We start from the raw sequence: 25,312 nt of genomic DNA on the forward strand, positions 1-25,312 counted from the left end.
GAAGATTTTTGATAAAACACCATTAAAATCTTATTTGCAGGTACTTTTCAGGGCAACATATTGACTTCAGGGTTGGGCCCAATTGCAAAGGCATGATGATGATATCAAGCTAATAAATGATGCATGTCGTAAACTAGAGTCAATGATTATGCATCTTTTTGTCAACTTCGGATAGAGATTCTCGAATAGAATTAAGTAATTAAGGGTTCTTTTATCTTGTGTTGGTGTCTTTTAGTTTGGAGTTTCTCTACATTATATCAGTGTGTGTGAAACTTATTCATACACGGATTTTGTAATAATTGGTCGTAGCTCATCGAGCAAAGGCCGGAATGTTATTCCATTGTTAAAAAAAAAAGAGAAGAGAACGAAGAAACTCATCGCCCCAGGCCAGAAACGGGGATACGTGTTTGGCGACGACCCATCTCACCGCCGCTCCAATGTGCCGTCGGGCATGGGCACATGAAAAGGGCGGCAGTGAGGCTAATGACCAAGGACTATATCATTTTCAGGCTATCATTAACATTCTCCACCCGTGGAGTCCATCCTCTCCAACATGTTCCCGCTTGCGTGTAGTCCCCTCGCGCTAGCAGGGCCACCCTCGATTATGGCCGCCAGTAAGATCTACAATTGGAGGAACAATATAGGTTTCCTTGCCCACATTGTTTCTAGTGACCACCTTGGTGTCTGTTAATCAGATCTTTGATGGTGATGGTTCTATTTAATTGAGTCTGAAAGCCATATTAGTAATCAGGGATGGAGCTATAATAAAATATAAGGGGTACCGCCCACTTCTTTTGAATTGGTTTTAAACTATTGTGAGTGTCTAAATTTGAATTGAGTGAGTATATACGTGGTAAAAGTAGATCGTATGGTAGAAAGATCTAACTGATTTTGCTATAAATTTTTCAGTCAAATTGTATAAAGGCAGAACAGAAAAATACAAGGGAACAGCCACAGGCTGGCCCATGAGCCGCCGAGCCCAAGACGCCCGTCAGGCCACCACACTTGACCCGATCTCCTTTCCATTCCATCCTTGCCTCCTCTCCTCCTGCGACCTGCGGGCGCCGGGCGGTGTCACGGTCTCGTCTCCTCCCCCTGGCGTTCCTTTTTTTTTTTTTTTCTTTTTTGCCTCTTGTCGCCCCCATCTTTGAACCTTCTCCTCGGCTTCTCCTTCTTCCTCCTCCGCTCCGCTCCTCTGACCAATAATCTGGCAAAGGCAAACCCCCCACTCTCCCCTATATATCCCCTCCGTTCCAATCCCACGGGCTCAGGCCGCGCCACCACCAGTAGCAGCAGCAGCACACAGGCGGTAGCCAGCTAGCGGAGAGGGAGCAGCCAGGGAGGGAGGGAGGGAGGGAGGGAGGAGGGGGAATTCGGGGGGTTGCGATGGCGAAGCTGTACGTGCAGGCGGTGCAGCCGGCGGATCTGAACAAGAACACGGAGTGGTTCATGTACCCCGGGGTGTGGACGACCTACATCCTCATCCTCTTCTTCTCCTGGCTGCTCGTCCTCTCCGTTTTCGGCTGCACCCCAGGCATGGCCTGGACGCTCGTCAACCTCGCCCACTTCGCGGTAAGGACGGCATGTTCCCTTCCCCCCTCTCGCGAATTTGGGTTAGGATCGCGCACCGGTGGTGAAATCGGGGGGACCCGGCGGGTTCAGCTAAGTTTAGCTCGCTGGCTCGTCCGTATCACGACGTTTGCAATTAGGGATGGATGGGGATGCTGCATCTGTATGGATGTTGCCGGCTGGCTGCGTATTGCCTTGCCTAGCTCAAAGTGGGGGTGTTCTCCAGCCAAAAGCTGCTGGTGCTTGGCATTGGCGTTCTGCCGTCCTGTTCGACATGGTTACTCGCATTCCAACGACAACTATATGTACACTACGCTGAATACAATTCCAAGTCTCTATGACAATCTACGCCTGATTCATGACGTTTTAGCTTCTTTTTAAGCCTCAGGCATCAGATAGTCCAAAACGAACATTTTCTTCTTATCAGTATGCAGGCATGATATTATCAGTAATGTCAGTAATGAGGGTCCCTGCCCATTGTCAATTATCCATTAGGAGGTTGAAACAGTTATATGACCTTGCCTAGTCTGATTCTGAGTATGATCACAGTGGTGGTGTGTAGTTAACTGCACACCTATTGATAAAGCTATATTTCGGTCCTGTATAGTGGTATGCATTTCTGAATGCACCTCGTTCAGTAATTGCATCAGTTCATCTGTAGTGATGCATGAAAGTGGTATGGACTATCTCCTTATCATGTCAACTATAAGTAATATATGCTGGGATAGTAGTGTGAAAATTATATCATTATTCACGGTTAACATCTCAAAACTTTTGCGTTGTACTGCAATAATGTGCATTTCGTTTCACACAATATTATAGCTGGCATTTCTTTTAATACTAGCTTTAACCAATACCAAATTATAACACACGCTTTGCTGAAGTTTTCTAGAGTTGGATTTACTTCTAATGTAGTGGAAGATTCCTAGACTTATTTAAGTCTTTTTAGGACAAGGTAGCAGTATTTTTTCATGAAACAGCGGACATAGTTACAGAAACTTCCACCTTTCAGTTAAAAGGCGTTTAACTGGGACCTCTCTTAGATATTTAAGATCCGAGTGGTGATAGTTTAGTTGAGATTGCTGCCCTTGCTCTGATGGTTAAATTACAGTTGTGACTTGAGATAGTGAGACGGGCAACACTGCATTGCATTTAATTGTAGAAGAAAGAAACCCTTCCCTATTGCCACTGCCTGCTAACTGAGTCTTCATTGCAGATCACATACCACTTTTTTCACTGGAAGAAGGGAACTCCCTTTGCAGATGACCAGGGGATGTATAATAGATTGACTTGGTGGGAGCAAATGGACAATGGGAAGCAGCTTACTCGCAACAGAAAATTTCTGACCGTGGTTCCTCTGGTCCTGTAAGAATTAATTTGTTGCAATTTATTTTCTTTTTTTACTGCAGCATTTAAATTATGCATGATGATTGATTCTTCACAGCCAGTAAGTAGTTACAGACGTTCAGTAGGTATGCAAGGAATTAACATATATCTCTGGTGTTTGTTACCACCATAGTCACAGTAGTATACATTTGCAAGGATCGCGAACAAGGGTTGCATCTGTTTCTGGGAACAAACTAGGCCTTGCTACCTTTTAGTTACAAGGGACTTGTTTTTTAGACCCAATTCCAAGTTGTGTTTGGGAAGAACGTTCATATCTGCATCTGGGGAGATTGTTAAGGCACACAGGTATTCTCTTTGATAACAGTAGTTCAATTAGATTTATTTATGAGTGGACTGGAATGGATGAACCATGGCAGATACTCCTTACGAATTATAGTAGATTTTGGAGTATCAGACGATTCAATGCTGCTATAGTAAGAATGTTTGTTCTGAAAGTAGTTTCTAGGTTGTTTAAGAAAGGTTAAGGTTGAGGAGAAAAGACTTTGGTGCCTCTCAGTTGATGGGAGATGATTGGGGTTAAGATGGGAAGAAATTTGAATAGGAATGCTTATATTCTTGGAAATAATTCAGATGCTTTAAATGCTTATATTGTTGGAAGACAGAGTAGTTGATTAGCTTGAGATACACCCAAACCAAACTGTTGGACTTGGAAGAAGAACCTGGGATAACATGCACAGTACATCTTGATCTCTATCATCCAGAGTGCATTCAGAGCCATGCAGCTGTACATTGTTTGTTTATATTTGATTGGTTTCTTTCCCCTGCATTCACTGATGTTTCTGTGTACGATAGATTATTATTTGAGGACAGCTAAACACACATGGACCATTCCATGTAGAATCTATATTTTGTGTTGCCTCTCTTTTCCTGATTTCCTTCTAGTTTAACTTCTGCACAAGTATTAATGTGCTACATCTGGTTGTTCCACATACATCTTTCCTATTATGGACAGGCATTGTAGTTTGTACCTGCTTATAAAAACATAAAAATAAGACTTAAAAAATTAGTGTCACTTAAGTGTTTTAGATATTGGACATGGAGTAAATAGCAGCAAAACTCTGTCGTGGCTGCCAGCTGAACTGAGCACAGCACTGGAATTTTGACATTTTGGTCCTTTTGAAAAACTTATTTTATAAATAGGTCCGTAAAAAACTTATTGTATAAATAGACCTTTTTGACCGCGCCAACATCATTGGCGTCGTCCTCCTGACACACAAACATAACATTATCATTTGGAGGACGGCGCCAATGTCATTGCCGACAACGACGGCGCCAATGATGTTGGCGCGGTTAAAAAGGTCTATTTATGCAACAAGTTTTTTTAGGGGTCTATTTGTAAAATTAGTTTTCAAAAGAACCAAAATGTGAAAATTCCAGGAGCACAGCATGCCCATTGTTACTCTCTACATTTAGCATAACATATGGTTCAAATTCCTTCTTTTTTTCTCTTTTGGTTGGTGTTTGGGGGGAATATTTGGCCTAATTTGTGCCTATAATGGCTGGCACTTTTAGGGACATTCAGATTAGCTTGCTCCAAAATTAGTTTCATATAGTGGTTATTTCTAAACATATTGTCATCTACCTTAGGACAAATGATAGTTTTAATTAATTGTCAGAATGTGTAAAATAGTTACGTGAAGCTTGTATATCACATAGATTTAGACTCAAGAATCATTTTTTGTCTTCCTCGTAACTCTTGACATGATGACAATTTCTGTGTTCCCATCTACTGATTATCTTCTTTTATTTATCATTATGATCTCCAACACTAATTATGAGGGTGGTTTCTCTGTTCCTCTGCAGATACTTGATAGCCTCGCATACAACAGATTATCAACATCCCATGCTCTTCCTTAACACTGTTGCAGTCGTCGTGCTGGTTGTTGCAAAACTACCGAACATGCACAAGGTCCGGATCTTTGGAATCAATGCCGGCAACTAGGTGGCAGCATCCCACAGTTTGTTACCACTGCCATGCTTCATTTGAGTTGCAGGAAACGGTATACCTAGTTATGAATTGGATAACCAAAGTGAGTAGTTTTTAAGGTGTAGTCGATGACATGTTATCGTTGTACAGAGCTAAAGGCATGGAAAATGACGTTGTTCAGCATCTAGTGAACACAACTTCTTTAGGCTCTTATCCCACCAGAAAGAATGTTCATTTCACTGTTAATGTTGTTATATATATCCTCCCCTTTAAGTGTATGCCAGTTGCCACATATACAGCGTTGTGCTTCATGGAGAATTTCTGTATTGTCATATCCTCACGAAACATGAGTGATCTGGCAGAATCAATGCACACCAGTATTTGTAATACTCCTACTCAGCGTTAGACAGTCAGATCCAAGAGTTACTAAAATTCTAGGCCTGGTATGTTTAACTTGGGTGTTCAGAACCTGGGTTAAGGACCCTTCAAACCAAGCTGATGGATGACAACATCACAAATCAAGCTGTTGCCAACTAACTTGATTTGTCGATGCTGTCTGAAGGAGGATTTGACATGCCTGGGCTAGTTGGCCTGTCAACTTCGCACTTCAGTTCCAGTGTCGGTAAATGTTTTCACTCAAGCCATGCCACGCCGTTGAAGTAGGGGTGGAATGGGCAAAGGCCCTGGTTATTTCATAACCCTATTTAATTCTTAAAAAAATTAGCTTAAAATTCTATATAATTCTATTTTTAATCCGTTTTAAATCCGTTCTTTAAATTTTATAAGCAAAATAGTTGAACCCATTACAAACCCTACGGGACAAAAGATATGCCATGGACGATAGGTAGATGCTAATACCTTGTTAGTTTCCTAGTAAATGTTAGCAGTTCTCTGAAGAAGGTAGGGCATGGTCTGAAATCTAAACTTCAAAAGTTAACTGTCAGACTGCATACTGCTACCTCCATTTTATATTCTCCATTTTATATTGCAAGACTTTTTAGCCTGGTCTAAATTTATCAATTATTGAATGTATATAATTTATATATTTGTCTAGTTTTATTAGCATCTATATGAATCTAGGTAAGGCTAGAAAGTCTTATATTAATACATATTATATAGTACTTAGAGAATGGTTACATATAGGAGTACTCATCAGCTTACACACGACATGGATGCAGTTTGGTTGGCCGTTGCTGGTGCTGGGAAAAGTTGTTCCAAACAATGCAGCAAAATCCCTCGATTTGAACGCAAATGTTTGTCACACATGCCATGCAGGTCCACTCCCTGTAACCATCACTCTGTCATTATCGTTCATCTTGGCCGGCCTATCTTCCATATGAAGCAAAGCGGCCAGGGCGAGGACTCCGGCGACTGTTGCACCCGTTACCACAATAATTTTCCAGCAGTCCTCGACCTGATTTGGTACGCAAGTTTCACTGTTTCAGCAATGCAGCTTTAGCTTTGTTCCGTTCTGAGCTGAACCATTCACCAAGCAACCTATCAGCAGCCATTTCTGCCTGCCTCAAACCAAGATATGGTCGGCTCACAAAGGGACAGATGGAACTATCAATGTACAGAGAGTTGCGGTAGGAGTAAGCGTGATCCGAGCGTCCGACTTGTCAGTTGAGTTGAGCTACATGGACGGCCTAGCTTGCTTCGAATGTCCAGGTTGCCAAATTCTACTCCCTCCCCGCAAAACCAAAAATCTACAGCTGCGTTTTTCACGCGCAAATTTTCCAAAGTGACAAGCAATCCATTTTTTCTAAAAATTTCTATAGCAATTTTGCTTTAACTAATCCAGTTAATATTTTTTTAAAGTTTTTTAAACAATGCTTAATTAATCATGTGTTTATCCACCCTTCTATTTTACGTGCGGTTTCAGAACCAAAGCTGTAGTATCGAACCTCATTATACCATTTGTTAACATGTATAGCACTAGTATGAGTACACATACGTTCGTCAAGTCGGACCCTTAAGGATTACCAAGTGAGAAATTCCATCGTGATAGTATCCTCAATGACTTCTCATTGATTTGGCTATGTCTATACTTTAAAACTTTATAGGGGTGATGCCAGTGTTATGGATATGTGGTAGTCCATAGACACTTTTTAACCTTGGCAGGAGCATTGTCCACCTAATACTATATGATAGAATCCCGAGCAGATAAGAAAGGACATGGTAGAGAAAGAAAAATGTACTTAGGATAAGAAAACATAGGTAATTTGATCTGGATACAATTGAATCTAACTAGTCATTTTGCCAAAGGACCTCATAATCTTAAGAGGTCGATAAACCCTAAGGGGCAATTAGAAACCAAACAACACAAATCCCATCAACTCGACATGGGAGACACATGACAATGCCTAGCCACCCGACACATGACAATGCCTAGCCACCGACAACCTTTCTCGTGGCTACCATACATATATGTTTGTCTATTAGATTAGAATTTTCTCTTTGTATGTTGTATTGATATCAGTTTGATATAACGTCGAAACTAACTAAGGCTGATAGGAGGAGGGTTGTTACTCGAGAGAGCCAAACTTGTATAAGAATCATGTGTCTCCTTGTTACTCTCGTGTATAACTTGACACCGGCCAAACCCCATGACTTTAAATACCGTAGGCCGATATTTGTTCGACAACATGTGTTGAAAATGAATGTGTCATCCATCTTTATTTTATTGTTTTTTATAAATCAGTTCCTAATAATTTTTATACTCCTCCCATTCAAAATGTAACGATATCTTGAGCTAGTTACGGGAATCAAGAAAGTAGTTAAAAGTGTTTCGAGAAAAGTTATGAATGGTTGAAAAAAATATGCATGAGAAAATTAAATGGTGAATGATTATGATTGTCTAAATGATGAGCTAGTGGAGAAATAGCTTCGTTTAGAGACAATGAGTGGGTGCTAGAAATAACTTCATTTTGAGGGCCCGTTTGGCACAGCTTCAGCTCCCAACTCCAACTTACTTAAGAGCCGGAGTTGTGCCAGACGGTACAGATTCTACTTTTTTTAGAGCGGAGCTGGTGGAGCTGCTCCTAAAAAATAAACTACAGGGTGGAGCTGGGTTTTTGCTGTTCCACAGCTCCACTCCACGCAAAAAGACCCACTATCCTTTGTTATTTTATTATAATTACTCGAGTTTGCCACTCATGTAGGACTATATATTATTACTAAACATTTATATTATATGTTAACTGTCATATATGATTTTGTAACTATATAGTTGTGTTGTTCAAATTAAAAAAATAATTAGTATTTAATTATATAAAAAAGAAATATAATTAGATTATGGTTTAATCATGACTCCATATGATCCACAAAAGTATTATTGTCAATATACTCCGTATCCTCTCTTTTAGAAGTTTCGGAGCAGACCAGACTAGCCAAATAGTTTTGATCTGCTCTTTGGCTCTAACAGAAACAGCTCTCACTGGAGTTAAAGTTTAGAGCTAGTATCTAGAGTTCAGATCTCTACCAAACGGACCCTGAAACTGAAAGAATCACTAGGTCGATCGTGTCACGCTGTGGCCACTACCGTACCGTACGTGCGCGTGCCCTGTGGGTGACTGCCTGCTGACCGGGGCGAATGGGACGACCTTTCCAGAAGATTGCGGTGAACATGACGGATCTAGCTTCAAAATTAAATGAGGACATCTGGTTAAAATTGGTAGTGTATTAAAAACTTTTTTAGTTAATTATATATTGATAATACATTAAATATTAAATTTAAGTGGGACTCCACTTGTTACACTGTGGATCTGCCGAGTAAGGTCACGTTCGACCGGTACCCGTTAGTTAACTTAGGTCATTCCCAACCCATAATACTAGATGTAGTTTTCATAAACTCCACATCATCAAGAAAATAGTACTAGACACTACTCTTCCAATGCAAACACTACTATTCCGTACTTCAATTTAATGCTACTTATCTCACATGATATCTTAAATGTTGTGTAGAAACCATGTCTCATACAAGACATGGTTTCATTCTCTTTTCTCATTTATTCATTTGCCACATCATCTTTCATCCTAGATGACGACTTATTTAATGTTATGAACACCATCCTAGTCTTTGGGTTGAGAATGCCCTTATAGCCTAGCATGGAAAACGTAGTAATAGATTAGTACACGATTAATTAATTATTAATTATTAAAACAATTTTCCTATAAAAAATTTTTATAAAAAATACATCGTTTAGTAATTCAAGAAGCGTGCGCGTGGAAAACAAACGAGAGGGGATAAATTAACTAACGGGGCGGCAAAAGCGGCCTAAGTGATATGCACAAGCAACTGGACACGCAGGGGAGTCGCTCGGTGTGTGTGGCTGCGTTTACACCTGAAGAACTTTTTTTTTTTGAGTTCGCGTGACGATGGCAATTACTGTACGGTGTACACGCGAGATAGCTTGAAAAAACGTCATTAATCACGCATTTGTTCCATCTTAGAACGAATATTGTAATCACAGGCGTACATCTTTCTAGTCTTGAGTCCAACAAAATGCCCGCCCACACATGCACTCCGTGTGTCTCAAAATATTAAAATCTAATTAAAACTAAGTTTGAAATAACCTAGCATTGAATTCAGTTATATCAAATAAAGTAATAGGTTTCAATGGTTTTAACATTTTAAGACGAAAGTGTCATAGCCTTATACTTGTGTACGTAGGCGTACCAAAGCAGAGTTTCTCATCGCTTCCACCATCTACAAATATAAACATTTGTAAGGATGTTCAATATACAACTTCCTTTTCATTTAAAAAACAACTTCTAACTACGAATATGGACAAAAACATATCCAAATTTATAAATATAAATTGATTCCTTTTAAATTGATAGTGTATTACTTAATGCCACCAAGAGGTTATCTTACTTGGGAAATGGCATACCAGCAATGCCTCAATGAATATAAGAAATCACGAGGAATGGCTGGACTAAGAAAATAAGCTGTGTTCGAATTCAATGATTTTTATTATTTAAACCTTTTTATTTGTTAATTTAAAAACTAAGCCCACAATGTTTATTTTTATATCTAAACCTTTTGGTCATGGATTGGCATGACCAAATAATATTATCATGTCAAGTGCAATGGTTTAGCAAGTTATTCTCCGAAGTGCTAGTGAAAATGTGGGATTGGTGTAGTCAAAATATTCAGATTTAAAAATAAAGAATGGATGGTTTAGTTTTCAAATTTAAAATGGGTCAAATAAAAAAAATCATGGAAACGTTTTTGGAACTCTAAAGGTGTGTTTTGTTTAATTTTTTTATATAAAAGTTTGTATTTGACCATTCCAGTAAGATTTTCTAGTCAATTTAGTAGTGTTTACTCTTAAATAGTTGTAAAAAAATGATATTCCTTGGATTGCTCAATCTCAAACACCACCATATGTAGCAGTAGCACTCCTAAATTCTTATTTATATATAAATTTAAAATACTAGGAACAATTCCAAATAAGAAACGGAGGGAGCAGTATATATACCATTACCAGCCAGTTAACAGATTGAAAGTAGCGCAATCCCCGAAATCAAAGCATCGTAACTCTGATATGTATATACAGCAGCAGTTTGCTCTACGATACAGGCCGGTGCAAGCTTAAGGTGTTGGTGCTCCACCGCACTCTGACTGTAAATTTTCCAAATATGAAATACCCAAATAGGTATTGTACTGCTTGCTGCTCTTCTTATTAATTTAGACTTAGTTTGAGCACACAACCTTCCTGAAGGAGTGAAGGGGCCTCATGGGAAGCCACACATCTTCATTCTTTCAGAGGTCATAACTCAAGAAACGAAGATGTATGGAGAGCCAGCCAGTCAGCATGGGCAGGCAAAACAACCGAAGACGAATGAACCAGGGGCTCCCAGTTACGCTGTGCAATTGGAGGTTGCATGCTAGCTTCTCAGACGAGCTAGCAATGGATTGTGCCGTTGTAGTGCGGCGATGGCCGGACCCATGATCGCTGTTGGTTTGTGTCGAAACACTTGCGGATGGCGCCACATGCCGGAGGCCGGCCGCCCTTCCTCCTTCCCCTGACAGGAACAACCGGCCGGCTATACCTTGCTGCTAAACTAGCCTTTCCCGGCCTTCCCCCCGTCGCGCGAAACCCCTTCGATTCATAAAGCTGCGATCGATCGATTCCCCTCCCCCCTGCTTCTCTCCTCTGCAAATCTTTTTCTCCGAGGAAGTTTTAGATTCCGCACTGCTATCGTCCGTACCTCGATCGCCTTCCCGTACGCACGCGTGTAGTAGTACAGGGCGAGTCACGAGCTGAGAAACAGCCACTTTACACACCGCCTTTTGGTAGCAACGTCCGTGTTGTTGTATAAAATTTTTAGCATAGACTCGATTTATACACTAATATATATATATATACCCATTGATTAATATATAAATTTTGTTTTAGCTAAAACAACTTATAATATAAAGCGGATGAGAGTATATAATAACCAAATAATTAATTAAGTTTCTTATATACATCAAAGACTAAAAATACAATCACATCATAGTTTATGTCCAATACAGTGACGTGGCTAGTGACCACAACTCGCTCGAGTCTATGTGCATGTGAGGATCATGTTCTCACACTGGTCCACCAGTGACTCAATTATACCTTAAGCGAGGGATCACAACTATGTGGTTCTATTTCAAGTGTTGGTCGAGACGTAGCCTTGTGGGTGAATAGGGCATGGTTGGATTCTCATCCCAACCATCCTTCTTAGTAAGAAAACACCCAAAACAGTAAGAATTGCATGCGAGAGGAACCTATAAAAAAATAACCACATATATATGTTCTCCTCAATTATGCTTATAAGCTAAATTTTGAATTTTTTAACCTTAAATATGAAATTGATTTAAGGTTTTTTACTAAAGATTATTTTCCAGCCTTAGCTTTTAGACTGCTAAAAATACATATATAAATTTTTATTCATAATTTTTTTGTTGTAAATACTCTTTCCATGAAAAACACAAGTACGCGGATGAAGTGGAGGTCGGAGAAACTATCAATCTGATGTAGAGCCTATCTGGTTCCTCTACAGTAGCATGTAGGCTACAATAACCAGAATTTAGAGCATCTTTTTGTAGTTGGATTAAAATGGACAGGGCAGATAAAATGCTACAGTAATGTGCAGTAGTTGTTACCGTACCTCGAATCACTGTGACTAAAGTATTTTGACATTGTTTATGGAATTTTTTACTTTGTTCCTCATATACACATTGATTGACTATATTACTGTAAACAATCTAGACCCATGTAGAGCATGGGGAGGCGGAAGGGGAGGAGGAACACGAAGAGGCGCGGCGACAGAGGAGCACGGAGAGGCATGGGAGCTCGGGGAGGCTGAGGCAGTCGCTACGGGCGGTCGAAGACGGTGGCAGCTAGCGTCGGGTGCAATCGGGTAGAGAAAAGGGGAAGCGAGGGCCGGAATTGGTGTTTTTGACTACTTTGGACTAAGATAAAATATACATATGCAATGTGTGTTGGTGAGCTAAGAGCATCCCCAACAGCTCATCTAAATTTAGTTATCTATATCTTCATTTGGATGATCATCTAAAACACTTTTATCCTTCATATCCATTTGTATTCCAGCAGATCATCTATATATGATATCCTCTATATCTATTTGGAGGATTGGAGAGAGAACATCTAAATATAGAGTTTCTCTATCCTAATATGGATGACATCCAAAAATAGATGATGAGATAGATGTTCTGCTGGAGCTCAATTTTTACTCTTTATCCTCTGTTTCTAGGATGGAAGATGAGATGGATGAACTGTTGGGGATGCTCTAAGGCCACTGCCTTGTAGGCTTGAGTGGCTTTGGCACGTGGTTTCTGATTTATCTGCTCCCAACTAAGACCAACTAGAAGATATGTGGCCTACCAGTGATCTCAGACTCAGTCGCTACCTGAGGCTTGTTGAATTATGCATGCTAGTCGCCTAATCGTCGGGATGAAGCAAAAAAGAAAAGAATTATACAGTGTATCGTTTCGACGGAAAGATGGATTTGCAGCATATTACGCAGACAACTATTCACTGGCATACAGCTGAATGTACCCGGTGGCCACATGCTTCTACAGTATATACGGTGGTCGACAGCTACTCGACACTCGCATTTCTGATTTCTCCTCGAATCTTCGACCCGGCCCGGCCGGAGCCGGGTGGTAGCGCCGCGCACGTAACGCAAGATAGACAGCCTAACTTGATGTGCGACAGCGCGAGACCTCTCGATTCGATCGCGCGCGCCCCCCTCCGGCCGGCCGGCCGCCGAGCCCGCGCGCGCGCGATGGGTGATGGATCGATCGTACGATGCATGCAACGCACAGTAGAGCACCGCTCGCTCGGGCGGTGATCGAAAGGGTTGACGTGACGTGACGCGCGCGCGTGCGTCTCGTCGTCGTCGCTGGCGACGTACGTAAGTGCGTGTTTGTGCCAATCAACTCTTTTTAAGGAAAGATTTACCTGTTTACATATATGACATTTAAATACTACTACTCCTTAAAAAGTATGAATTTTTTTAATATAAAATTAACGTAAGTTATATCACTCCACAAACATGTTAGGTTAAATTTATCTCCTACAATTTAGATAAAAAATAAATTAAACTGAAACTATATACAAACATTCATAATTATTTTTTATATTTTGTTATAACATATAAAATTGAACTTATATGTTTGGAGTGATATAAATCATACTGATACATCTTATTAAATTTTTTATATTTTTAATAACTATTCAGCTGATACATAAGCATATAAAAAACTGTGTCCGCCCTGGCCCAAACCAAACCGTACGCGGTTGGCGCTTAATTTCTTTCCATTCCACCGTGCGGGAGCGGTGCATGCGGTGGTGCTTACCGTTGGGCGATTCATGCGGTTGGTCGACTCTAGCTGTTGCAACTAAAGAAAACCCAATCTGTCTGGCTAAAACTTCTACTAGTTTCTTGCATTTCACCCCAACCCCACTTTAGCGTGCGCACAGTTCGCCGACTTATTTTGCTTGAAAACGATGTTTGTTCTTCCTCGTCTTATTCTTTCCCTTTTTTTTTTCACTTATGGAAGACAGCCGGGTGCGAGAAATGCAGCTATATAGGAGTATTCATGTTCTTTCTGGGGATGGAGTTGTCACCTGTTCAATTTCTGCAAAAGTGAAGTAACCGCGTCCTGCATTTTAAAAGGCCTAATAGAAAAAAAAATCCCCCTAGAGTATCGTATACTTCAAGCAATTTTTTTATCTATACTCGTATTAATTAGATAATAGGAGAAATTTGTCATATTAACTTGAAATTATGACCGTTGTTGGTATGTTTGATCATATTATCTCAACTGTATTCCATAGTAATAAGGATTCGACTTCAATGAAATATGCCAATTCACAAATACCAAGGACTACTTAATGTTTACTATCACTGACTCTTTAGTTTTAGTTTTTGTAAAAATTTGTTGCTTGTAAATTCGGAATAGATAAATATCAAATTGTACCATTTTGAACTGTTGAATTAATATTTCATTAATTTAATTTTAAGCTAAAAATTAACAACGGGCATGTTTCAGTTCTCATCATTTTTTTTACCTAAGCTTCTATAATCCAGAAAAAGAAAGAATTTATAAAATATATTATTAATAAGCTATAATAATATTAGTAATAATTAGCATGTGCAGCATATTGGTGTGTGACTAGTGTTCTTATAGTAAATTAAGAAAACTAATATACATAAATAGAACAACTGAAAAACTACTCCAAACATTCAAAATATAAGCAGTTTTTTGAAACACATCTTATATATAAGCAATTCTAGCACTGTTCACCGTACTAATTTTTTTATCAATCGGTTTTCATAGAAATCTATCCCCATAATACCCCCACTAATATCTTGCCTCCATTCATTTCACATTTATTGGAGACACTAAAATGTTTTCTTCTTAATTTTAATCTCTACTAAGTAACATATAAAATTGTATAGTTTAATCGGAATAGAAGGAGTACACATCTAATCCACAATGTCTTCGAAAATTATAGACAACATTTACTTCATCATAAACTATACATTTTAAAGTTTTATCAGGAAATTAAAAGGTGATAGGTGGAACCTCTATAGGCTTGTTTTTTTTATATATAGATATGGATGACAGATGAAACTGAGCTTATGGCAGCTACTTGAGGGAACAAGCGAATGAATTAAAGATTACAAAGTTAAAAGGTTGATTTTAATTTTTAAGAAAGAAGATGAAGAAAATATTTGCAAAATTGAACCATTTAGAATTTTGGGAGGCACGTGCACATGATAATTTTGCCATAAATTAGGTACTAAATGGAGTTTTTATATAACGTGTATATTAGTGACATTATGTCGTAAATATATGGTGCTGTGGTAATTTTTGCTAATGTATATATATATATATACCTAGTTTTGTAAATTTTACTCTAATTTTAAAAAAAGATATTAACTGTACATAGATAGATCGATGCATATAGGCCGGTTTACGTGCAGATAGGTTATGTAAAATAGTTAGTACAAAATCCTTACATACCAGTGTATAGCTGGTATTTCAGTTATATTGTCATCCAAGATCTCTTTAATCAGCTTTATGCACGGTTATATACGCTTGCATAACTACAAAAATGTACGAATGCATGCATATGTCGGTGCGAGCATATGATCCTAGGGCATACAAAGTGTTTGATACTGAGATTAGTGAGCTATATTGAACTTTTATTTTTGTCTTCAATTTATGTCTAAAATCGTATAAATAAATAAAATTACAAACTTCTACCACTATGTGCAGCAGGTAGGTGTAGTGCAGAAGTAACGGTAGTGGTAGCTGCACTTTCTGCAGCACTATGGTGTGGTGAAAATTGTGGCATGTGCATTTTGCATTCAAACGGCAACCACTATGCTATCAGAAAACACTACAGTGCATGCTAGAGCAACTTACCTCAGGGATCAAGATGACTATCTGCAAGCCAACCATTTCAAGAACTCTCATTCTTCCACAACCAGAAAGTACTGGCAGGCAGACGTAACATAGAACACCTCAGTGGATGGATGGAAGTAGTATGCTTTGTGAAAGAGCATCCAGAAAGAAAAGTGAGATGAAAACCAAGAAAAGAACCACACCAGTACAGATGCATATGATCTCCTGGTCGCTGCTGATCACCTCTCGCATCAATGAGCTAGTGCAGCGAGCTGAAAGTTTAGGTAGTGGTTGCTATAAAGCAACATGAAAGGTCAGGCCTTGTACATGCCCAACTATATATCCATGCATATGCGGCATTTATATGTGAAAGACATGTACACGTAGAAAGGAGGCCATTGCACGGCTAGGCTAGTTCTCCATGCAACTAGACAAGCACTAACAATGCATGCCCAAAACGGCATGATGGTGAGTCAAGGACAACGTGCAGACAAATTGTGGAGACCATGGCACAGAAGTAGAGAAGAAAACAAGGTGGATGGAGAAATGTGATAGTAGTTAGTACAATATTTAAGCAAGCAACATGAGCAGCAGACTTGTCAAAACTATTTAATAGCCTCAAAGTTTAGATCAACACATACATATATATACTACTGTAAGATGTACTACCTCCCTGATTGATCCAAACCCATTAGTTTAGTTAAGGAATAAAGCAGAACATCCCTTCAAGTTTGTCACTTTATCATGATGGTTGAAGCAATGATGTGAATCATGGGAGCAAGAGCAGCATTATATATCCTCCCAAAAGCATAACCTTAAGCTGATATACTACTATCAAGAAGCTAACAGTAGTTCTAATTCCTTTGTCATTTAGCTGCACAGAGCCAAATGTAGCACATCCTCATCCACCCCTGAAGCACATTAAAATCTGGGCACTGGTTAGTTTGTTTAATAGGGTGGCCAATGCTTCAAGAAGGCGGTGAAAGTGCATATTCCTCATGCCCCTCATCCCTTGGAGAATGTTTTTTGTGGGCCCCTCCATGCAAGTCCTCACCAGGAGGAGGATACCACATGGTGGTGATGAGGTTCTCTGTGTGTGCCATTGTATATTTATTTGTATGAGTACATTGAGAAGAATCATTGTGGGACAACTTTTGGGTGATCAAGAGCTGGTGTGTGCCATTCAGCTAGCCCTTGTATAACAAGATAAACAGAACAGGAGAAAGAATCATTGGGTGAGAACTTTTTGGTGTGGGCAGGTGAACTGGGCAAGCGAATGCCTAACAACATACGAAAACAAATGAGTAAAAAGTTGCATTTCTTACCCACTTGACATGAAAGGAAGAGGGGTGAGGGACACCAGATATCAGAGAGAGATGCAAGAAGCATAATGGTGAGGAGGGAGGGGCAGCATTTGTACCTTTTAAGTTTACAAAAACAAAAAAAGGTAGTACAAATGGCCTGATCAAGCACTCACAGATGGCCAAACATATGATATAATAATATACCATGTGATGAGAGTGAGAAGAGAGAGACTTTGGAGTATGAGAGAGTGAGAGGCAGACTGTGTGTGCCTGCTGGTAAAGTTTCTTTAGAGAGTGGGGTGTTTGTCATACATACGTATTCCCTTCCCTGGCTCCATGGCTTCTCTAGCTCCTCTTCTCTCTCCCTCTCTCCCTAGTGCTTTTCATGGCTGGAAGATTCCGGTTTTGGGACGATGGTGAGACATGACATCTCAGAGCTAGCCTGCTACAAGAAAAAGGAACGCACAGAGAGATGACAGACAGAAAGACAAACTTATAAAAGTACAGAAACAAAGAGCAAAAAGATGTGCATTATAGTTTAGCTGCAAAATGTATAGTAACAATAAGATACTTATACATGCGCTCCAAAACCCTCTTCAACTATACTACCCCTCTGTGCCCCGTAGAAGTTAATTAACAACAATACTACTACCAAGTTAAGCTAGAAAATAATGGAATTACTACACCTTAATTAGGATCAACACAAAGTCATAGACCTGCAAACCATTCCCAAGATCTACCATCTACACCAAAAGCTTGATGCACCGGTGTTACCAAACAGACTGTAGCTAAGTTTGACATACAAGCATGGCGATGGGGGGTCCATTTCTTTCTTTCCCCCCAACCGAGTCCTTCATCAGTTCATCCTTCGCTTCAATTGCCTTCCACAATGCCCCCTGCAAAACCAATGAGCCACACACACCACATGCCTCTGTAGTACTACTACGTACGTACACGCCATCAGGCTCGCAGCCAGCCTAAAAAGAAGCTTCCCCGTGCTCACTACTGGTACTGCACTGACGCATATGCAGCTAACCAACATGCCACAGATCAAACGATTAAGAACAGTGATCAATGGAGAACTGGAAGGAACATCGGAAGGGAGGCCATGCATCATGATCGTGTTGATCGTGTGAGCTCTGTTGATTGTGTTGAGCACCAAAGTCGATCGATCGATCAGCAACACATGAAAGACAGAGGAAAGGAGAAAGATCGAACACCAAGATGAAGATATGCAACACCGGGAAAAAAGAGAGAGATCAAACACCATATACGGAGTAACAGTGAATCAGTGATAGATAGATCATCGCCAATGCCAACCTCTTATTAAACCCTCGTCGTTGATCTACTGCCTATCTCCAATTGACCCCACGCCAGCACGAAAGCTTTTGCATGAGCCATGCATGCATGGCATGGCATGGCCGGCGCCGCCGCGCTTGCATGCACGGTGCACCGCCGCCATTACCAAGAAGTGCCGCCGCCGCCGCCGCCGATCATGCCGTTCCAGAACCCCGGCGTGTCATGCCCACCTGGGCCGCCGCCACCGGTCTGCTCCTTGCCTTGATCGAACTGATGGCCGCCGTCTCCGCCACCGCTTGCGCCTCCACCGCCACCAGAGTTAACCGTCGGCTTCAAGTCCTCGAACGGGAACAGCAACCGGCCCGTGCTCTCCGGCACGCCCTGCAACCCGGAGCTGGAGTCGAACCCCGCCGGGGAAGGCCCGCCCACCGAGCCGTGAGCGTCCAACGAGAACCCAAGCACGTTCTGGGACGACTGTGGCGGCGGCGGCGGCGGAGCGCGAAACTCACCGAGTGCGAACCCCGGCGTGGCGTAGTCCGGGGGCATCTGCATCGGCACCTGCAGCGGCATATAGCAGCCGGTGCTCCGGAGCAGCTCCATCGCAGAGAGCGCGCCCACCGCGCCGCTGGACCGGCCGTTGCTCGCCATTGCGCCACCGGGGTTGCAGACGCTGCTGCTCTCAAGGCTCGGGAACGCGGGGAACTCCGGCGGCGCCTGCAGCCCTCCATGGTGCGGGAACGCCAGGTTCAAGTCCTGCGCGCCCTCGTGCACCAGCTTCGGGTTCTTGGACGCTGCACCCGCGGGTCCGGCCGTGCTGGCCATGGACGACGCGCTCGTGACGACGGAATTCGCCGTGGAGGCGGCCGCGGACGACGACGACGACGAGCGCTTGTTCTTGCGGGAGCCGCCGCCGACGGGGACGTTGCGGAGCGAGCCGCCCTCCGTCCAGTAGCGCCGGCACGTCTTGCAGAAGTAGCGCGGCTGCTGGAGGCTGTAATTGTTGTAGTAGCAGAACTTGGTGTTCGTCGAGTTGCACCGCGGGCAGTTGAGCGCCTTCTCCTTCTGCGGCCGCGCCCGCCGCTCCGTGCTACCCGCTCCCGTGCCACCTGCCACTGCCGCTGCGCCACCGCCGCCACCCCGCAGTGCTCCCCCAGTTGCCGACGACGGCGCCGGCGCCGGCGGATTCGGGTTCGCGCCCGCGCCCGCGTTCGCCGCCATCAGCATCTCCTCCATGGGCTTCACCAGCCCTATCCCCTGATGGTACACACATGGTGCAGCACTCCATTAGAACACAAAACGATCAAAGATCAAACTCGACACAGCTACTACTACTACTACTTCTACAGCAAGAAGCTTCGCAAGAACAAGCGAACACAAATGCCATGTGGTTATGGAGCCATAGAGAGCGCTTGCTAGCCATGGTTGGAGGGTTTCAGAATCTTTATGGTGCAACTAAGAACCAAGCAAAAGGATACAAAGCAGATTAAGAGGGAAGAAAGGTGAAACTGGTAAAGGGGTGAGAGGAAAGGAAAAGGTGATAAGCTGAAAGAAAAGATGAAAGAGAAACACACCACCGCACAAAACACAACTTTGTTTGTGCTGTTGTAGGGTTGCGCGCAGTACCACAGCTGCTGCCGCTGCTGCTACACATCACCGGGGACATGGCTACTCTTTTGATGCAAGCCCGGCCGGGTTGGCAAGGAGAGAGAAGAAAAGGAAGGAGAAAAGCTATGAGAAAAGAAGATGAGAAGGGAAGGGGGAAAGGGGATTAGAAAGAAGAAGGCCGGAAAAGAAAGGCGATGGTGTGTGCATGTGTGCTGCTTTCAAGGATCAAAAGGGAGGAGAGGGAGGGATTAAAGCCACAGAGCCCTCACCTCAAAGCCTATGGAAGAAGGAGAGAGAACTCGTGCTGATGATGATACTGAATCATAGATCTACACAAAGAATAAGGGTTGGCATATAAAGCATGCACTGGGAACAAGGCGAGCAGCAACAAGATCAGGAGGAAGAAGAAGAAGAACCAAGAGCGAAATTCTGACAGGCACCACCCATGTGCCCCGCCGATGCAGAATTCGATCATCTTTGCAAAGCGATTTTTTACCTGGTGCCAATGGGCCGCATCCATGCAAGAGGCCTCCCCCAACAATTCTTGCTCCGGACACCCTCTCCAAACCTGAGGAGACGAAGCAGGGAAGACGAAGACGATGAGCTCCTCCTCCTCCTACTGCTTCTGCTGCTGGTGGAGGATTTCTTGAGCAGAAGGGAGAGAGAAAGAATGTCCTGTGGTTGGGCAGTGAGTGGAATTATGCTTCCTCCCCTATCTCTGCACCCTCTCTCTCTCTACCCACACATACGTTTTGCTGAAATAGCCAAAGCTGCTAGTGGATTCTTTTTTTTTTTAATATTTCACCACGCCTCCTCCGCTCCTCCAGCTGCCAGGAACTTGAAGAGCTATATACTCCCTCCAGAAGTCCAGATCGTTGTGTCAAATTAATCTCTGCCGCTGCTGATGGTGTGTGTTCTTGCTCAAAAGCATGGCAAGCATGCGACCGGGTGGAACTAATGAATGAATGAATGAATGCTCAGGGAGGATTCTCCGAAGAAAAGAGGAGGAAGCCACCGCATCGAGCGGGGGGGGAGAGGAAGCCCTGGAAATGGCGGTTTGTGGGGCCTCGCTCGCGCGTGCGTAGGACGGCGCGGCACGTGCGGGTGCGGCCAACCGCGGCCTTCTTTTAATTCATTCCCTGGGCGTCACCGTGTCTGTGCGTAGTTAGCGCTACTCTCCTCTCTTTTTTTTTATTGGTTTTCTTTTTTTTTTCCCGTCCGCTGCTCCCTTTTCTCTTTGTGCGACAGGGCACCCGCCTCTTTGTTTTCAGTGTACAGTTGTAGCTCGTGTAATTCTTGCTGATTGCGGTGCATGCCCACCTAAGATTGTTCTGTCCTCGTGTTAAACTAGGAGCAATAGCACTGTATAAACCAGCTGTAAATATATTTTAAAGAGATAAAAGGGGAGAGAGAAGAGAGGTGAACTACCAGTTGCACACAGGCTCCAAGACAAAATGTGTGTATGATATGTAGGATCATCTATTAATGTTTGGTAGGTAACTATTTTATAAATTGATTATTAGATTGACTATAAATGAATTGAAACTAGTAGTTGGCTATACTATTGAACTTGCTCTAACAGTAGAGATGGGCTCGCAAAGAACCAGTAGTGAGGCCGGAGGCACCGTCGGTCCGTCAAGAACATTAACATAACCTGGATTTACGGCCGATTCATCCTAGTCATTGTTTCATCGGTCGAACTGTTAGGTTTCTATTTATTAATATATATTTGATTTGTATTATTTTAATAAACATCATTAATTGGTAAGATATATATAAATAAACCAATATATCTATTATTATATGGCTACAACATCAAAAAGAATAATTATGGTAGAGTGATTATTTGACTTTTTCATAGAAAAAGCTAAACAAGATATTTGCAAACGAAAAATAAGTAATGAATAAAACTTTTTGTATATGTGTTCTTGTTGATCTAAAAGACAAGGCTAGAAATAAATTGCAATAAAATTCTACTACCCATCTTAAAATACCAGTAGTGAGGCCGGAGGCACCGTTGGTCCGTCAAGAACATTAATATAACCTGGATTTACGGCCGACTCATCCTAGCCATTGTTTTATCGGTTGAACCGTTGGGTTTCTATTTATTAATATGATATTGATTTGTATTATTTTAATAAACATCATTAATTGGTAAGATATATATAAATAAATCAATATATCTATTATTATATGGCTACAACATAAAAGGAATAATTATGGTAGAGTGGTCATTTGACTTTTTCATAGAAAAAGCTAAACGACATATTTGCAAACGAAAAATAAGTAATGAATAAAACTTTTTGTATATATGTTCTTGGTGATCTAAAAGACAAGGCTAGAAATAAATTGCAATAAAAAACCTTAAAATCAACTCTATTTTTAAGATTTAAAATTTGAATTTTGACTTATAAGCATAAAAAGAGAAAATATGGTATACAATAAATAATACAGTACCACCATAGGACGAATTTAAAAAACCACAGGTTAAAAAAGGCCAGTTTATTGATTTATTACCGGTTCGATTGCATGGACGTACCAAGCCATCAAGGTCATCGGTTTTGGGTTTTTTAATTCAACCATGGGTCTGGTCTTATTTTTACTATGACCGCCAAGATGACTAATAGTGTTTCTCTAGGCTGTCAATCATTTTTACGGATGATATTGATAATCGGTAATGAATATCACAACAACGAAGCCCAGTCGGACGCCATGTGAAAATCGGAGATTTAAATTGGACAAGAGCTGCCAAAATTATCCTTGAAAAGAATTAGCCGGTGGTGTTAGAAAAAAAAAATATATGAAGAGCGCACACTATACGAATAACGTAGTAGGTAAAATTAAATGGTTTTACTAATTTAATTGCTACACTTGCGTAAGCACCAGATGCAAATAAAGCATATAGAAATGCCAAACTTATAACGGGCGGCTCGATTTGACAAGAAGGTTTCGAAATTTAAAGAGTAGAGCTCGATCATTTCAACAAAGAAAATATGATTTCGGGTGAGACATCAAGGTGCTGAACGGTGGTGGAGGTAAAGCAAATCTGTTTGCTTTTTAGGTCTAGTGCATGAATTTTTTTGTATTTCCTTGATTTGGTCAAAAAAAAGATGCTTATCAACAATTGAATCTTTCTATTATTTGCACGATGCTCTCTTCTCGCTGCTACGAATGCTCCAACAATATTATTGGAGAGAGAGCACACAATAAGGGCTCCCTCTCACACCGCAAAGGTGAAAAAGAAACTCCGCAATGACTCAACCCATTATCCCCCTCATCTCTAGTAGCTCATTGCCAACAAGTCGAAGGATGGGCCATGCCTCTTCCTCCCAGTAGTTTAGTATAGTATTATGTTGGCCTTTCCTCGTAGAGTCATAGATGGGTCTTCTCGTAGGTTGAGCTAGTCATATTTCTGTTTTCTCTTTCTTCTCTGCATGAACTTCTATGGGAGTTGGGTTGGGAGAAGGTAGATTTACAAGCGTTAGAGGAAGGTGGCAGGGGTCCACTCATTTCTCAAGAGCAACAAATTGGTGATTTGATTATTGTCTTCACTTTGTGCAGATCCAATATTGTTGGTCGCCAGGTATTGATCTGGTTTTTTGACCTCTAGATTTAGGAATGGAGGTGCCTAATCGATGGCTTGGGTGTCATTGGTCGCTTGGGGTATTCCCGTTTGATGACTCCTCAAGTAGTGGTGCTAATAGGATATCATTCACATAAGGTACTAGTGTTATAAATTTTCTACCTTTAGTTTGGATTAAATGCAAATATCCACCTCATTCTTCCTAAATTCGAGTTTTCTTTATTATTTCGTCAAAATTAAGATGCCATTGTCTTGACACTTGTTTAAATCCATAGACGAACTTCTTAGATCTACAAGCCTTATTTTATTCTTATCATCTATGCTAAAGCCTTTAGTTTGCAGCATGTATACATTCTCATGTAAGTCTCGATTAAGGTTATATTTGTTTCAACTAGAATTATTGTAATTTAAATTATTAAAGTAATCTAAAAATGATTAGATTATTGTGACAACTTAATCTAGAGCTTAGATTACAGTCTGGTAAGCTTCTCTAGGGGTGATTTTTTTTAGATTATTGAGTTGCTACACCCACTTCTTTTGGATACTTTAAAAAGTAATTACACATCTTGCCAGATTATAGTAAATGCTCACCCTACCACAATTCTCCCTGCCCCATACATATGTGGATAATCTCTACCCAACGATCAGGCATCAGTGGCCTAGGAAGTAGGAAATGTTCAGTCTAGGAGTCAATTAGACAGCAAACGACCAAAATTCGACAATTTGTTAACCAAACTCTTTCCCGTCCTTTTTATTTAGCATGTGTCTGTTGCCATTTCACTTTCTTCCGTATATATGTAGTATATCGGTCTTAGCTGAATAGCTGCCTTCGGGTACTTGTACTGTTATACGTACGGGAACAAGCTCACCCTTTTTTGGGGATGCCGATGCGCCCAGGTTTCTGGTCCCAAAATAGGTTGGGGCATACTACTGCAAGGCCAAAAAGTGATACTTGTGTTTTTCGCGAATTCAAACTTTATACTCTATTATATGTATATCCCGATACTAATTTCTATTATCGATCATTCCGATTATTATAAAAAAACATTTTGGTTTTATCTTCGTATGTGTTAACCCACCTAAAAATACATGTATTTTCAAATAAATATATTACTTCTAGTTCACTGCCTGCGTGTCAGATTATCATATGTCATGTGTCGTGTATGGATAGGGGTGATTGATTGGCTTGGGTCTTATATACAAATAAATAATAATTTATAAATAAAATTTATATATATATATTCTTATCCGTTTAAAATCCAAGCCTAAGAAATAAATTTTAAAATTAATTTTAAATTTAAGACTAAAAATTTAAATTTAGATTATAAATATAAAAATAAGCGAAAAGACAGGATGCATGTCAGCTCCCGCGACTGGTCTTAGTCGCTCCCCTAGGTTGGTGCATACTTGAAGGAGACTCATCCCACGCCTCGCGAATGATGGCTCGCTCCGGCCAGCCGGCCGGCCGGTGAGCATACACGGCTCGTTCTCTCGCCTGCACAGGGGGGCAGGTGTGAGGCGCATCTCGATGGCTCGATGGCAAGCGATCGAGGAGGAGTCACGGCACGGGCACAGTACCGGTGATCCACCACGCACCCACCACCGGCGGTAGTGGATCCCCTGCCCCACCCGGCCGTACGTGCCAATACGCGCGCTGCCACGTTTCCGGCGCGTGCCGCACGGCCGGGGCCCTCCGCTCC

General features: G+C 41.4%; 2 protein-coding genes across 4 annotated transcripts; one reads left to right on the forward strand and one right to left on the reverse strand.

Moving 5' to 3' along the window:
• The first annotated feature begins 1,106 nt into the window (after positions 1 to 1,106).
• LOC102701720 (ORM1-like protein 3) lies at positions 1,107 to 5,237 on the forward strand. Its single transcript, XM_006652589.3, has 3 exons — positions 1,107 to 1,572; positions 2,786 to 2,934; positions 4,780 to 5,237. The coding sequence occupies exons 1-3, from the start codon at positions 1,387 to 1,389 to the stop codon at positions 4,916 to 4,918; spliced, it is 474 nt and encodes a 157-aa protein (XP_006652652.1). The 5' UTR covers positions 1,107 to 1,386; the 3' UTR covers positions 4,919 to 5,237.
• Positions 5,238 to 16,327: 11,090 nt separating this feature from the next.
• LOC102714011 (dof zinc finger protein 1-like) lies at positions 16,328 to 21,079 on the reverse strand. Of its 3 annotated transcripts, XM_040523397.1 has the most exons (3): positions 20,526 to 21,079; positions 20,299 to 20,358; positions 16,328 to 19,678 (listed from the first exon to the last, which is right to left on the reverse strand). In XM_040523397.1, the coding sequence occupies exons 1-3, from the start codon at positions 20,547 to 20,549 to the stop codon at positions 18,587 to 18,589; spliced, it is 1,176 nt and encodes a 391-aa protein (XP_040379331.1). In that variant the 5' UTR covers positions 20,550 to 21,079; the 3' UTR covers positions 16,328 to 18,586. The 3 variants fall into 3 exon arrangements, with proteins under 3 accessions (XP_040379331.1, XP_006653686.3, XP_040379332.1); XM_006653623.3 differs by lacking the exon at positions 20,299 to 20,358 and having other exon boundaries at positions 20,526 to 21,077; XM_040523398.1 differs by lacking the exons at positions 20,299 to 20,358; positions 20,526 to 21,079 and adding an exon at positions 19,996 to 20,153.
• Positions 21,080 to 25,312: the final 4,233 nt, after the last annotated feature.

The sequence above is a fragment of the Oryza brachyantha genome, chromosome 4, assembly GCF_000231095.2.
Source record: "Oryza brachyantha chromosome 4, ObraRS2, whole genome shotgun sequence".
Taxonomy (NCBI): domain Eukaryota; kingdom Viridiplantae; phylum Streptophyta; class Magnoliopsida; order Poales; family Poaceae; genus Oryza; species Oryza brachyantha.